We start from the raw sequence: 15,251 nt of genomic DNA, 5'->3' as shown, positions 1-15,251 counted from the left end.
CCTTAGGCAAGTAGTGAGAAGGAATTTTCTACGACTGCCCTGGCAACTGAATTCATCATTCTGCTGACACCAAGACTAGGATGTTGTCTTTGACACAGCACACCAGTAGATGCCTTTTCCAAGGATGAAGGTTTTATGGCAATCCCTTAAAATTTACTTGGCTGTCAGTCAATGTCATTTGGGGGAAATCCATTCGGTCGTGATCAGAAATCTCACTGAGACAGTAAACTTTGAATAGGGACTTTGCCCTTCTTGTTTCTATCTCTTGGAAACTGGCCTACCAACTCTGTGTCAATCACCCTGGATCTTCTTCATTCACTGTCTGTGCCACAGACTCTATCTGATGATAGGGTGAGAAACAGGCTGGGATTGTAAAGCCAGGTTATAGCTTCAGACTATCCCCTAAGTTGTGACCATTCAACTGGCATAATAGTAGAAATTACTTTTTTCAGTTGATGAGGGGGCAAAGCAGAAGATATTTAAGAAGAGTCCTGAGGAATGAGACATCCCTGACTCCATTGCCCTGCTGGGTCTCTGCATTTCTGGTTAGTGTATTAACCTTATGGGGGTGTGTGTGCATAAAACTTAGTTGTTTCAATTGGCAGAAGTACATATTATCTGATCAATATCAGCATAGGATAACTAGACCACTGGCAGAAAGGACTCCTCTTAACAGCTATGTATCACACTACCATTGCCTGTCTCTTTCAGAACGGCCCTACTGAACTAGTTTCTCTCTCTTGTGGCACTAACAGAGCAAGAAGTAGCCAATATATTCCAATAGCTTGATTTTTTATTTATTTATTTATTTTTTTTACCAAGCTCATTAAGCTAGAAACCCTAGCGGGCATAGCTATCTGTTGTGAGGGATCACTTTTTTTTAGTTAGTAACTCAATAAAGGCAAATGCTTTCATAAATATAAAACTGCATGCTTAGTTTCCATATTAATGCCAAATTCTTAGAAGTTTCAAAATGTTCCTCTCAATTTCTATACCGATTTCATTGCTGATTTCACTGCAGTTTGCAGACTGACTTTGGTCCATACACCACATTTTAAGTAGCACTGATCTATCAGATAAATATATTTTCCCAGTTAAGTATAAATTTCTGTGCCAATGGAGAGACTTGGTTTGGAACATAGAGGACATATTCTAATCTTACCTAGCACCTGAATAATAGAAAATATTATAATCTTAGCTGGCACCTAAATAATGGAGCACGTTCTAAGACCAATGAAGCCCACAGGTTTTATCTCACTGTCTTACTTCTTTCATTGTGAAGTGAATTCCTTGGTCAGAGGAACGGTGTATGTGGTAGTGGATAGACATTCAAGAGGCCCATGGAGAATGGCGCTTGCAGCAGAGCCGAATCCATTTGCAGAATGAGGAATGGTGGCAGTGAGACAAGTCTTTGACTAATGTATGACAAAAGGGATTTCAAAGCAATTGACATGCTTTATGCCAGGTATCTTGTTGGTCCCCTAAAAGAAAATTGCCTCATAAAGACCTTAAAATTGGTCACCATTGCTTTAAGTGGACTTTTCAGTAGGGGCGCTAATCACTGGATTATAGCCCTTCCCCGTCACTCGGTTGGTAAATCAGACCATGTTATGCTACAGCCTAAAACCCGTCACTTCCCGAGCACTTGGAAGAAAACCCAAACCCCTTCTATGTCTATAGGGCACTGAAGGCTTAAGGCCTTAAGCTCTGTCCACTCTTTCCATGGAGTGGCCAGGATGTCCCGCCGCCGTCAGGCTCAGCATCGCCGGCCGCCGGCCACACCCTAGGAACATCCCTTCTCTTCCCATCCCTTCCGGCTAACAGCTGCGATGTCACCTCCTAAAAGTCCTCTCCCTGCTAACCCACAGCCAAACTTCCCAATCACGCCTCTTATTTAGTTTCTTCCCTTACGCCTCACACGAACGACAATTATCTAATAGATTTGAAAATTAGTACAGAAATCGAAACAAAATGGAAATTCCATCCATGCACAGGGCTTTTAAATGCTCAGATATTTTTTCCAATAAATAATGAAAGAGCCAAATGGCTACAGACTCCCACATCCCCTGACGCCCGCCCTGTCTTCTCTCCACAGGGACAAGTGGCTTTCTCATCTTTCCTCCAGGAGTCACACCCATCAGAGGCCGGGGTACCCATGACCCCGCCTTGGAGACCTTTAATTGAATCGGAGCTGCCCCTCGGCCTCATCCAGGGTCGGAGGCTTCTGGGCAGCTGAGCTCGGAGCCGAGGCCCCGCCGGCGGTTACTCGAGTCTCGCTCCGCCGGCAGCGTCTCAGCCCCCCCACCCCAGGGTGCGCCTCCACGGGCGCCCGGGTCACTCCGGGGACACTCGGGCGCAGAGCCGCGCAAGGGCCAGTCCCCGGCGCCGCCCGCCGGCCCGAGCCGGAGCCGCCTCGCCCCGCGCATCCTCCGGGATCGGGCTACGCCGCGCAAAGCATCCCAAGTGCTCGGGCCCCGGCGGCTCTGACCGCGAAGCCCAGTTGAGCAACGAGCCGCAGCGGAGGGAGAAGCGCCGGAAGTGCGCCGCAGCCCCCGCCCTACCGTCTTCCGTCCGTCCGTGGGTCCGTCCGTCCGCCCTCCCGCCGCTGCACCTACATTAGGACTTGCATTAGAGTCCCTGGACGGGAGCTTTATCGCGGTGCTATCAACGCGCTGAACTGAAACGCCGAAATAGGACTGAGACGGGAAATGTCCTAGAAAACGGATTTAGTTGTCGAGGACGAGCGAACGAGAAAGGTCTAAAGTCCTGAAGAATTAAAGTCCTTTTATAGGCTAGTGTCGGCAGGAATTTCGTACTTATGGTTAGGTATCCGCTAAAAACGTATAAAGGTCACGCAGCTTTTTCGAAATCTTTTTAGACGGTCCTCAAGCAAAAAAAAAAAAGAAAAAAAACTGTAGCCCAGGCGCCGTCCCTGCCCCCAATTCCCGGACGTCGCCGAGCCGAGAGCGGGAGGGGCCCGCCCTCGGGGACCAGAAGGAGGAAGGGAAAGTGGGGAAAGGGCGGGGGGGGAGTGACGGGAGCAGCGAGAGCCGGAACTGAGCGGCTAGCGAGGAACCCAGGGGCCTCCAGCCCGGCGGCGCTCTAGCCTGCGCGCGCTGTCTCTATGCCCCCCTGCGTCGGGTCTATTTATTGTCGCGGGGAAGAAGCGGCAGCCCAGTACCCGGAACAACAAAGCACGAAAGACGGAGCCCGGGCCTCGGGGGCTCCTAGCAACGCGCCGGGGCGGGAGTTCCATGGAGACTGGGGAGCGCGCTCGCCTCATCATCATCCTTGTCCTCCAGCTTATCCTTCGCGTCCGACGTAACCGGCAGCAGCGCTGCCGCCGCGTTCTCTGCCGCCGCCCCCTCTTCCCACGGTAACCCTGTGGGCGACCCCGGGCTTGGGCAGCGCGGGCGACGGGCGGCCTGGCGCCGGGGCCGTGTGCGAGCCGGGCCGGGCTGCGGCGGGGGTGTGCGGGGGCGGACGGCCCGAGGACAGGACCTGGGTGGGGGGCGGTTGGCCGGCGGCCGGAGGGAGGGTCGGCTTCTCGGGAGGACTGGGCGGTCCTGGGGAGCTCCTCGGGGATAACGGCGTGGGGGCGGGGCGCCCCTGCCTGCGAGCGCGACCGAGCGGGGTGTAGCATAGGAGGTATCTCATTTTTCGTGCTAGCTACCCCTGGGGAAGACGAGAAGGGAGATCCCCCGTCGGTCTGTCGCTTGCTCCTGAAGCTCTCACCCAGAGGAAGGACGGATCCTGCAAAGATGCTCGGGGTCCATTGCTTCCCAGCAAACTTCCAGCGGCCTCTGCCGCGGCGGGAAGGCTCCCGAATCGCACCTTCGCGGGTTCCTGGTGCTGGCCACGCCAACAGCCCCGCTTTATTATTGTTATTATTACTGACCGAATTAGGTTTGATGAAGAAAAGGGTCCGGAACGAAGAAAGATAAGACGAATTGTGGGTAGGGGTAAGCAACGATGAGAATTGGAATAAGCGCTTAGTGACAGCCAGTAAGAGCCCTAAAAGTAAATTTAACTGGGAATGACGGTTTTTTAAGACTCCTTCTGCAGCGATGTGCGTCTGCGGGCTCTGTCAGTGTGCTCAGTGGAACAAGACTCACACTGCAGCCAGTCCACATTTGTGAGCTCTCTGGCTGCATCTGTCACCTGCAGTTCCAAAGCGACACTGGCAGTTTACCAGAGTGGGCTTGTGTATTTAGGGCTAAGAACAGTTAACATTGGCTCAAGGAAAAAAGAAACAAGCTTGGTGTGACTGTGTGTGTGAAGAACCAATTACAGAATCCTTGAGAGAATTGAAAAAGAAATATAAGGAAAAGATTTAGCAATTGGAGCATAATCTGCCATCTCTTAAAGTTTGAGAAAATGGCAGTTTATCCAAAAGGAAAAGGGGCTTTTCTCGCTATCTTGTTTGAAGAATTATTCAGTTTGATAAGTCCAGTTAAATATTTATCAGCTTATATTACCTCTTTATGCTTTACATCACTAACTGTTTAATGGTTTTATACTTTCCCAAATCTTTCCAGGTCAGTAAATGAGGTTTCCCTGTGGCTACGTATTCCTACTAGAGAATATCATTTTTGTGTCCAGTGAGAATAAAGCTCTTTCTTTAAATTGGAGGGTTAAAGATGAAAATAAAACTGATAAGTCACAGAAGCAATTATGCCAACCACAGCCTCTATTTGTCTCCCACTTTTTTTTTTTTTTTGCTAAGCTTGGCTTGTCTTAAACAAAATGTGTCATCCTTGTCCCCAGCCCCCTCTTCTCATACTCTCTGCCTTCAAAATCAGAAACTGCAATGATCTGCTTGCTACTAAGTGCTCTTGATTGGTTGAGTAGTGCCAGAATAGTGTTTAACTCAGGATTTTCATGGAATTGAGGTTCACTGTCTCTTCTTGAAGGAAGTTCACGGATGTGCAGAGAGGTGGGCAGTTTCCTTTAGTGGGAAGTATAAACTTTGGGAAACTTAAAATTGCATTTTAGGACTCCTAAGAGGAAAAACACAGTATTGTCTCCTCTTGGTTAATGAATCAAGGACTGCTGTTTAATCTTTTCATAAAAGGGATCCTTGGGTGGTGCAGCGGTTTGGCGCCTGCCTTTGGCCCAGGGCGCGATCCTGGAGACCCGGGATCGAATCCCACGTCAGGCTCCCGGTGCATGGAGCCTGCTTCTCCCTCTGCCTGTGTCTCTGCCTCTCTCTCTCTCTCTCTCTCTGTATGACTATCATAAATAAATAATAATAAAAAAATTAATCTTTTCATAAAAGCTGTTCTGTGAAGGATTTCCTGGGAGATGACCACACTTGAGTCTGTTGGATGCTGAGTCCCAAGATTTTCATAGTGCAAATGAGACTCAGTGAATTTCCTCAATCTGGGGTTGCCATTATGCTCACTTCCCCTAGACCTGTTTGTGGTTAGGTCTGTCCCTTCCATGTCCCTTGACTGGAGGTCAAGCCCTAGCTTCCACCTCTAGTAACAGTCCCAATTTCGGCATTCCCTGCTCTCTACTACAGTATTCCCAGGGTTTGGTGGTGGTTTAGTTCCCCTCCTTATTAAATCCTGTCTCAATCAAAATGATTTTTTGTGCTGCTTGTATTATTTGTTTCTTAACAGAGTTTTCAACTTTCAACGGATGTGGTTGGTCTATATATCCTTTTCATTAATGTTACTTTGTTTTATTTTCTGTCTGTATCCCTCACCTTTATTTGGAAAATTGGAGCAGTCATGTCACATGTTTCATTCTGTTTGTGCAATACAACAGGTTAAGAGCCTCATGCTGAGACTCAAAAGACTGTATTGAAGTAAGGCATGTACAAAATACTGTTACTTTTCAGGATTAAAGGTGTTTTCAAAGTTTAAGTGATAGTATAGTGTAGACAGTCACTTTTTTTTAAAGGCAAGAGAGTATTGTAGAAAGAGGTTTTCATAATTCTTATTCTAAAATTTTCTTATCTTTTCTAATTATTTTGCATCTTAATATTTGACTGAAATTACATTTTGCCAAATTTGAGGGAACAATTCAAGTGATTTCTGCAAATTTTTCTTTATGTGGAAAATTTTTGTAGCAAAATCTTTGTGGATATATGATAGTCTCCTGTTTATCTGTGGTTTTGCCTCCTGTGGTTTCAGTTACCCCTGGTCAACCATGGTCTGGAAGCAGATGATCCTCAGAATGTTAGTAGTTTAACGCTGGGTCATAGTGCCAACATCTTTCATCTCACTTTATTTCAACACACAGACATTTTATCATCTCACATTATCATTGTTCTATTTTATTACTGTTGTTAATCTCTTACTGTGCCTAATGTATATATTGAACTTTATTATAAATATGTATGTATAGCGAAAAATGTAGTATATATAGGGTTTGTAGAGTTTCAGGCATTCACTAGAGATCTTGGAACATATCCCCCACAGAGAAAGGCAACTACTATATATAGGATGTGCAGAATTTGCTGTAAAGTAGAACAAATACATGTGAAATACACAACTGAATATTTTTAGCATGTTATTTCTTATCATGGATGTGGCACATCATTTAAAATAAATATTGTATAATCTAGTTGAGTGAATGACAGCGTTGTTTTTAAATGAAGGTCTTTAATAATCTGGTGATTATCCTCTTGTATCATCAACCGTGTGATGAAATTATTATTGCTTTAAAAAATAAATTTTAAATTGATTTTAGAAGAATTTATTATAGAATGTTTCTAGCATCTCTAACCGAAAACCTGTAGTGCTTTGAAAATTTAGCTGTCTTGTGACATTTGAATTAAAAAACAAGGATTTCCTGAAATTTATACTGATTTATACTGATGCTTGTTTCACCTTTTATATGCTTGATGTCACATCAGGTGTGTACAGCTGGATGAAAGGTGTTTCTCCTCAGGTGCTTTTTGTGCACTTGTGTAGATAGCAAAGAAATGACGTACATGAATACCAAAACATGACACACAAATTTGAATTTTAAATATTTTGTTACATACATACAAATCTTTTGTGCTGTTGGTGTACGGATTTCATCATGCCTGCTAAATTAGGAGTTTCTTGAGGATCAGGACTATGGGTTGCCATCTTATTGTATGTTAATGTCATGCAGGTGGATGTGCATATTTGAAGATTAGCATTTTAATAAAAGTTTATATACTATTTTTCACTTCAGGTAATTATGTGGTAGATGAGGGGAATCTTTCAGATATCTAGTCTAATTTTTTTTTTTAATTTGAGTTCTCAATTTCTTTTTTTTTTTTTTAATTTATGATAGTCACAGAGAGAGAGAGAAAGGCAGAGACACAGGCGGAGGAAGAAGCAGGCTCCATGCACCGGGAGCCTGATGTGGGATTCGATCCCGGGTCTCCAGGATCGCGCCCTGGGCCAAAGGCAGGTGCCAAACCGCTGCGCCACCCAGGGATCCTATCTAGTTTAATTAATAATTAATTCTTGATGCCTACAATTTCAACCTTTTTATGCTGGCTGCAAGTTATAAGGAACAAAAATTTGTCTAACATGATTAGGGCCTTTCTTTTTTTTTTTTTTCTGAAACCAGTTCAAACAAGAATAATGGTTTACTGCCTTGAGTAGATGCAGTCTTTTCTCTTGTTCCATGAATACCACCTTGGGCAGTTTCAAAAAGGAGAAAGAGTATATGCATGTTTAAGGTCTTTCCAGGCCACGTATACAGATTCGACTTTTGTATTGTGATACACCCTTTTATGAAGAAGAGAGGTGGAGTGTGTGTGTTTGTGTAGTAGTGGAAAAGCCAAGATTCTAGAAGTGTGTCATTAATGAAAATGAATCGGGTTGTATCAGAAATTATATTCATCTGGTTTTATATTGTGACTGGTGATAAAATTCAAAGTTTGGTTTAAATGGCTTGTTTTGTATGGGAAATAGGCTGCTAGAGATCCCATTAAATGTTAAAAAAAATATATACTAACATGAATTTTGGGACAGTTCAGATCAGCCTTCATGCAAGAATCTATAATGGAACTGTTTACAATTTCACCAAAAAAAAAAAAAAATGCAGCACAAAAGTTTGGCAACTTAGACTATGCAGAATTTATTCATCAAGCAAGAGTACTGCAAATCAGCTTGTATGTTGAGTTTTCTTAGGACATGTATGGCTGACTCTTAGTATTTTAAGTCAAAATTTTTTTATTAATAGTTCCATAGAATCAGGTGCTAACTTCCTCTTGCTGATAATATATTGATTACAGGTGTTTTCATCGTGAGGCAGAACATTGTTGATTAAAATCAATTATGCTTTCTTGGGATTAAGGCTGATACAGCGCTTAAGAGCTTGGACTCTGGGGATCCCTGGGTGGCGCAGCGGTTTGGCGCCTGCCTTTGGCCCAGGGCGTGATCCTGGAGACCCGGAATCGAATCCCACATCAGGCTCCCGGTGCATGGAGCCTGCTTCTCCCTCTGCCTATGTCTCTGCCTCTCTCTCTCTCTCTCTCTATCATTAAAAAAAAAAAAAAAAAAAAGAGCTTGGACTCTGGATACAGGTTTTCTGTGTTGAACATAGTGGCTTTGCTGCTTTTTGGTGATGTGGCCTTGAGCAAGTTACTTCACTGCCTTGATTCCTCAGTTTCTTCACCTGCAGTATGGGGTTAATATTAGTACTAGCCTATGGGAGTTGCTGTGAGAGTTAAGGGTAAAGCACCAGAGTGGTGCTCAGCATTGTGAGTAGTCTCACAGGCTCCTTGTCTCTGCCTCTGTGTGTGTGTGTGTCTCATGAATAAATAAATAAAATCTTTAAAAACAAAACTATCAGCTGATTCTCCCAGCAGCGATGATACTAGGCAGCACGTTAAAGGTGAACCAGCTGGGGGATCCCTGGGTGGCTCAGCGGTTTGGCGCCTGCCTTTGGCCCAGGGCGCGATCCTGGAGTCCCGGGCTCGAGTCCCGCGTCGGGCTCCCAGCATGGAGCCTGCTTCTCCCTCCTCCTGTGTCTCTGCCTTTCTCTCTCTATGTCTATCACAAATAAATAAATAAATCTTTAAAAAAAAAAAAAAAAAGGTGAACCAGCTGTATGCTTTGTTTCTTCCCTCTGGAAGCTTTCTGTTAAAGTATTGGAATTCTTGATATGTGATCACTGACTGTTGGACACATCTCTGCTGTTAGTTTTGGGGGGAGGGAAGCATTTTCGTTTTAATTTTGAATTATCACACAGGCATCTGGTTATCACTTATGGCAGATGGACTAAGTATAAAGAGATATCTCTCGGAATAGGAAGGCCAACAAAGCCTGGTCTGGCACCACATTGCAGCTATTGAAATGCTATTACCCTGTGGACTTGACCGCTTGTTTTGCTATATGGTGCTCCTAAATAAAAGGAATAGACCCTGATGGTTTTCATTTAGCAGAATTAGTCTTTCTTTAAAGGATACTATTTTTGCTTGTATAACTTGAAATGGTGGTAAACTTGAAACTTGTTGGTGTCTTTGTCCAGCCATTTAATTCGAGTTTTCTGTGTCACTATAAATGTTCTACATAGTAGCTTTCTTGTAATTTTAGAAGTAGCTGGAACTGCTGCTCTGTTCCAGTAATTCGGTTGGCTCAAGAGTGACTGCATACGACTGGAAAATTATTTGTTTATGGTAAGGCTAACACCATATACTGAGGCTTGCTTAATCAGGGGAATAACTTGATAATTGTGGCTTTGTTTAGGCTGTTATTGCAATGCTTAACTTTTTAAAGTTAAATCCAAATGTTTTAGTTTAGTTATGTGGACATTTGAAACTGCTGACAGAAAATAAATGTTTCTGCTTTTTCCTTTATACATTGAATGGCAAGCTGTTCTTTCCCATTTTGGCTAATATCCAGCTCATGGCTTTTAGTTGAAATAGTATTTTTATAGAATGTATATTACCGAAGTTTATATAAAATATGCTATTTTTTAATTTTTTTTTAAGATTTTATTTATTTATTCATGAGACACACACACACACACACACACACACAGAGGCACAGACACAGACAGAGGGAGAAGCAGGCTCCCTGCAGGGAGCTTGACGTGGGCCTCGATCCTGGGTCTCCAGGACCACACCCTGGGCTGAAGGCGGCACTAAACTGCTGAGCCACCCAGGCTGCCCTAAAACATGCTATTAAAGTACATTTTGCTCTAAATGTATAGAAGTAGAGTTTTATAACCATACTGTGCCGTGTTTGTTTTAGTTTGTTTTATACCATCTCCCCGTAAGAAGATTGGCCAATATGCTAGTATTTGGAGATGTGGCTTTTGTTTTCCTATTTAAAGAGAATAAAGTCTAGTTAATATTGCTGATTTAGTTGAATAATCACTGTATTGGCCAGATTGATTTAGTATTGATAGAGTATTGTTAGCTTTATTCCCATAGCCATCATGGATCCTGGATCTGGAAAATATTGAGATAAGCAAAGAAAAGGTCATGGCAATTTCCCTGATATCTGTATCCATAGAAATATAGATACATAGATACATACACATATACACATATCCTTTAATTTTAGATATTTTAAGGACTGGAATGGGAAATTTTTACAAAAACAGGTCTCCAGAGTGTCAGTATTGTCCAGAAAAAGAGCCCCTTTTGAAATACAGGTTTGAGTAACACATTGTTAATGTTTCCTTAGTGTTCTTCCCACCACACTTTCTCAGGGATAGATGTCGTTGTCCTTGAAATATAAAGACAGTAAAGCTAATGTGTAATCCAAATGTACAAATATAAAGATGGGAATTTGGTTTTTGACCTGGTCAGCATTCACAGAGCCCATTATCATTTGAACCTCAGCTAAGATTCATGGTAAACTTGAAGATTTTATGGAACAAGAACCACCCCATTCTTTTTCATTTATCAGGTTACTTTTGTTGAGCAACAAAGCCTTTTTTTTCTTACTAGCTTATGGCTACAGTGAGCTTCTTGGCTATCTCCAATTATTTGTATGCATGTGTAACCTAGTGAAGTTGTAATGAGCATCCTTTAGTTGCTCATGAGTTGACTAAATCCCAGGATTTCTGCTGGTGGCAGAGTAGGGTAGATGTGGGAAGCACAACCATTTTGAAGGCATAGTCACCAATTCATTAGACTTTCCTCAGCATGAACTTGGTATGCTAATCTCAAAGGTGCACTAGATTTCTTAACCCAATTCTCTACTCCTTTTTTTTGGTGGTGATGGGGGACCTAGAGTAAGGTATGTGACACAGCTCAACAGTTTATAACTGATTAAAAAAAAGCCATGTGATATTACTTTTATCATCCTCTTAGCAGCATGTTGCTAATATAAATATTTAGTATAGCAAAGGAAACCTTTGGCTGGCCAGTGATCTTGAAAATCTGCTTTAGTGCCTACATAGTACACTACTACTTGGATAATTGTTTTATTTGTGTGTCCATTAAGAATGTGTGCCTTTTACATTACTCTTCCTAGGCTTTCTGTTTGGGGCCTGTTAAATTGGAAGAGTTTCAAATGTCTGAAGCTACATTCTTAATTTGTCTTCTTATATTCTCATTCTCACTTCATAAAGAGAGGCATGGTGGCTTTATCATTTATACCCATCCAATTGGATGATTGATATGCTGAAAGTAACTGACCTATTAGCTAGTGTATGACCAACTGTCATGGAATGAACTTAGGATGTGGATGAATTAGGACCCTTGGGGTTAAAATGGAGAACGTAACTCTTAGGAGAAAGAGAAGGGAATATATACATCAAAAGTGCTGAGGATTTGTGTGTCTGTTTTAATTAAAATAATTCTTTCCTTACATCAAAATCATGTTTCTGTATTTTTTTTTTAAAGATTCTATTTATTTATTCATGATAGACATAGAGAGAGAGAGAGGCAGAGACACAGGCGGAGGGAGAAGCAGGCTCCACGCATGGAGCCCATTGTGGAACTTGATCCCATGACTCCAGGATCACGCCCTGGACCAAAGGCAGGCGCCAAACCGCTGAGCCACCCAGGGATCCCCATGTTTCCGTATTTGTAAAAGCAGTTGCTTTTACACAATTGCCCTTCAGGATTTGGGGGTCTGAACTGAAACCATTCATAACTTGTTAGGTGTATGAATACTAAGCAAAATGTACCAGCAAATTAAATAAGGATATAATGGGATACTGCCAGAGAACTTGAGTGGCTTGGTGCTACTAAGATTTTTATTTGTTACAGTGAAAAATGTCTACCCTTCCTATTTATTCCTTAGCCTCACAGTTCTCTTTTAGTTGCTCTTGTTCATTTAAGTTAGCAACTATTTATTGAGTTGATGACCAAGTGCCAGCTAAGCCAAATTCTAAAGACACATTTGTATCCAACAGTTCTCTTCAAGAAGTGCAGTGCCTATGGTCTAGCACACCGTTCTGATGGAGACAGTACCTTTGCAGTGCCCTCTGCTGAGAATCCCTTTCTCATTTTTCCTGACTGGCTCCTTATCCTGCAAGATCTCATATTAATAATTTGTCATCTCCGAGGAAGTTAAGAGGCCTGCCTGCATCATTCCCCCTAGAGTTTCTCTTGTCATCTTATTTCCTTTATAATATAGACCACGTTCTCTAATTGTTTTAATTGCGTGTCCGTTTGTTGTCAGATTTTACAGTTGCCAGGAGGCTTCCTTACCTGACTGTTTTGTTCTGAGCTGTATTCCAGGGCCTAGCCACAGTAGGATAGGATATTCAGTGAACCCAATTATGGATAAGAGTCTGTTAGTTGAAGCAGGGAGGAAAGAGCATCCTGGGTCAATACAAAATTAGAAAATGGTCTGCTGTTGTAGGAGAAATGGTAAAAAGTTGAGATTGTTAAGTTGTGGAAGTGAAAGATTAGGTTACAAAAGGTAAATTGGAGACTTGGAACTCACTGCATTCCAGGCCAAGCAAGCTAGATTCTATTTTGTCTGTGCAAGAGAGCCAAGAGACTTTTCTTTAAGCAGGGTGTGGCACAAGTAGGAAGATAATTCTAGGAGCTTATTTGGTAGATGGACTAGACTGTGGAGACTACAAGCAAAGTTCCATTAGAAGGCCATAGCCATAAGAACATGTGAAAGCCTGAAATAAAATACCAGTGCTCTGGATGCAGAAAGGAAGCTACATGAAAAGTTAACTGGGTATAAGAGAAAAAGAAGAGCCGAAAGAATGATTCTGAAATCTTTGACTCAGGTGTCTGAGTGTTGGAGGGTGGTTCCATTAACTGAAATGAAGAATTAAGAGACCACAAGTATTTCAGAGGGGATTGATAAATTTTGGATATGTTGGCTTAATTTAATGAATATGCCAAACAGCTAGTTAAGAATAAAGTATTGATGTAGGTGCCATAAACTCATAGATAGCACATTAAAACCTGGGAAGCTTAAAAAAGGATTTTTGGCAGTGGTTTATAACCTTTAGGGATCTTAAACTCATTGAAAATCTAAAAAAAAGAAAGAAAGAAAGAAAAAAGAAAAGAAAAAAAAGGAAAGAAAGAAAAGAAAGAAAGAAAGAAAGAAAAAGAAAGAGAAAGAAAAAGAAAATGGCCTCAGATAGGCATCCAAATCTGTGTGTATACAATTTCAAGGGGTTCCTCACCTCTGGAACCTATTACTGAGCTTTTCAGGAACTGTCATGGATTTCAGTTAAGAACTTCCAAGTTAAGGAGCAGATGGAAGTATTTGAGATGGGAGGAGAACATAGGAAATGTGCCTCAGAAGCCAAAAAATAGGGGGTGCATGAGGAAAAGTTTTGAGAATCAGGAGTGCCCGGGGCTTTATCTTCTGAAGAGGTCCAGTAGGAGGGAGTTTCAACTGTGACATCAGATTCAGCCGTAAGCCACTCATTCATAAACACCTCATACCATGCAGAAAACAAGGCAGGTTGTGAAGGCTTCATGCATGAATCAACTTAAGGAAACAATGCATGGTAAACAGAGTGCAGAAGTCTTGATGTTCTCTAATGATAAACAGGCCTGATATGAGAATAGAGCCCATTTTAAGGACCTGCTAAAAGGGAAATTCCATTATTTTGATGACCTTTTGTGACGTTTCGGCCCAGTGGCTCTCAACTGGCTGCCCATTAGAAACAGCTTAGAGATGTTTTTAAAAATTAGGACCCTACAAAGGTTAGTTAATCAATATCTCTGGGGGTGAGGCTTTTTGTAGTTTTTATTTGGTTTATCTTTTTCTTAATAGTTAAGAACTAGTGTTCCAGTTAGAAAACTTCTTTATCACTCTTGTTTTATGTTCCGTGTAAGAATCCTTTCTTTTACTTGTATATTATCTAATTACTCAGCTTACTATTGTGCTAAAGTATTTTTAGACTTTCTCACAGGACTTAATTTCCAGTTTAAGAAATGTTATGGTTTCTTCTACTCTTTAGGCACGTTCTCCATACTTACTGTTTTTGAGTGACATAGCCTTTAGTCAATTAAAAACCTGACAGTTCGGAGTAAAATAAATTCTTAATGGTGCTTACATGTGGAGAGAGTATTCATTCTGTAATCCTATTTGCTTTTATTTAAGGATATTACTTTTTTACTAAATAGTAAAAATTATTTTTTTACCTAGAAGAATTTGAACTCTGTATACTATTTTCCAACTAGCTAGCTTATTTCATAATTCTGCCTTTGTTTTCTTAAAATGGCAGTCATGCATGGCATAGACCTTAAAACGGGTTGTCTGCACTCGAGCACACATTTTATATGAAGTGTAAACCTGTAAAAGCAGCTGAAAGGAAACTGTCAAAATAGAAAATTTCACATGTTGTGTTTTCATCTTGCCGTGCTTTCTCTCGATTAAATTCTTGATGAGCTGTCAGTGTTCAAGTTTGAGTCTTGCATTCACATCCCTGAAAAAAAATCAGAATACAGAGAAGTTTGAACTTTATGCATGCCAACTCTGACACCAACCAGAAGCTGAAAGAGGGGTTATTTGATTTGTCTTAGCCACCTAGGGAATTAACATGTATACGTAGAAAATAATAATCTTTTTAAAAGTACATGGCTTTTATTAGCTTATTATCAACTAATGGATTAATTAGTCTCAGAAATTGTGGCTACTTATGGGTAAGTTAGGACAAATAACAAAATTCTTTATAAAGTGATAACAGTTTTTGAAATGATAACCCATAATATGGAAAAATATAGACACAAGACCTGCTGGAGAAAACTGATTCCTTAGAAGTGCAATGAAATGAACATAATAAATTTATACTTTAAGTGAAATGAACATGATAAACAGTTCTGTTGCAATTTAATTTCTGATTGTCACTTTTCTGTCTGCCTGTGTTTGCCCATA

At 41.6% G+C, this 15,251-nt stretch overlaps 2 protein-coding genes across 3 annotated transcripts in view; one reads left to right on the top strand and one right to left on the bottom strand.

The window, feature by feature from the left end:
* Positions 1 to 2,951: 2,951 nt before the first annotated feature.
* Positions 2,952 to 15,251, top strand: part of TBPL1 (TATA-box binding protein like 1) — a 38,853-nt gene continuing 26,553 nt past the window's right edge. The window contains exon 1 of the mRNA XM_025997859.2: positions 2,952 to 3,376. The gene's annotated coding sequence lies outside the window, so the exon portion shown is untranslated. The remainder of the gene's footprint in view (positions 3,377 to 15,251) is intronic.
* Positions 10,476 to 15,251, bottom strand: part of SLC2A12 (solute carrier family 2 member 12) — an 86,845-nt gene continuing 82,069 nt past the window's right edge. For both annotated transcript variants that reach the window (XM_072720557.1, XM_025997858.2), the window contains exon 5: positions 10,476 to 14,802. In XM_072720557.1, the coding sequence (XP_072576658.1) occupies positions 14,769 to 14,802 (34 nt within the window). In that variant the 3' untranslated portion in view covers positions 10,476 to 14,768. The remainder of the gene's footprint in view (positions 14,803 to 15,251) is intronic.

This window comes from Vulpes vulpes, chromosome 1 (assembly GCF_048418805.1).
Source record: "Vulpes vulpes isolate BD-2025 chromosome 1, VulVul3, whole genome shotgun sequence".
NCBI classification, from domain to species: domain Eukaryota; kingdom Metazoa; phylum Chordata; class Mammalia; order Carnivora; family Canidae; genus Vulpes; species Vulpes vulpes.
This window is presented reverse-complemented; position numbering and strand designations above follow the sequence as displayed.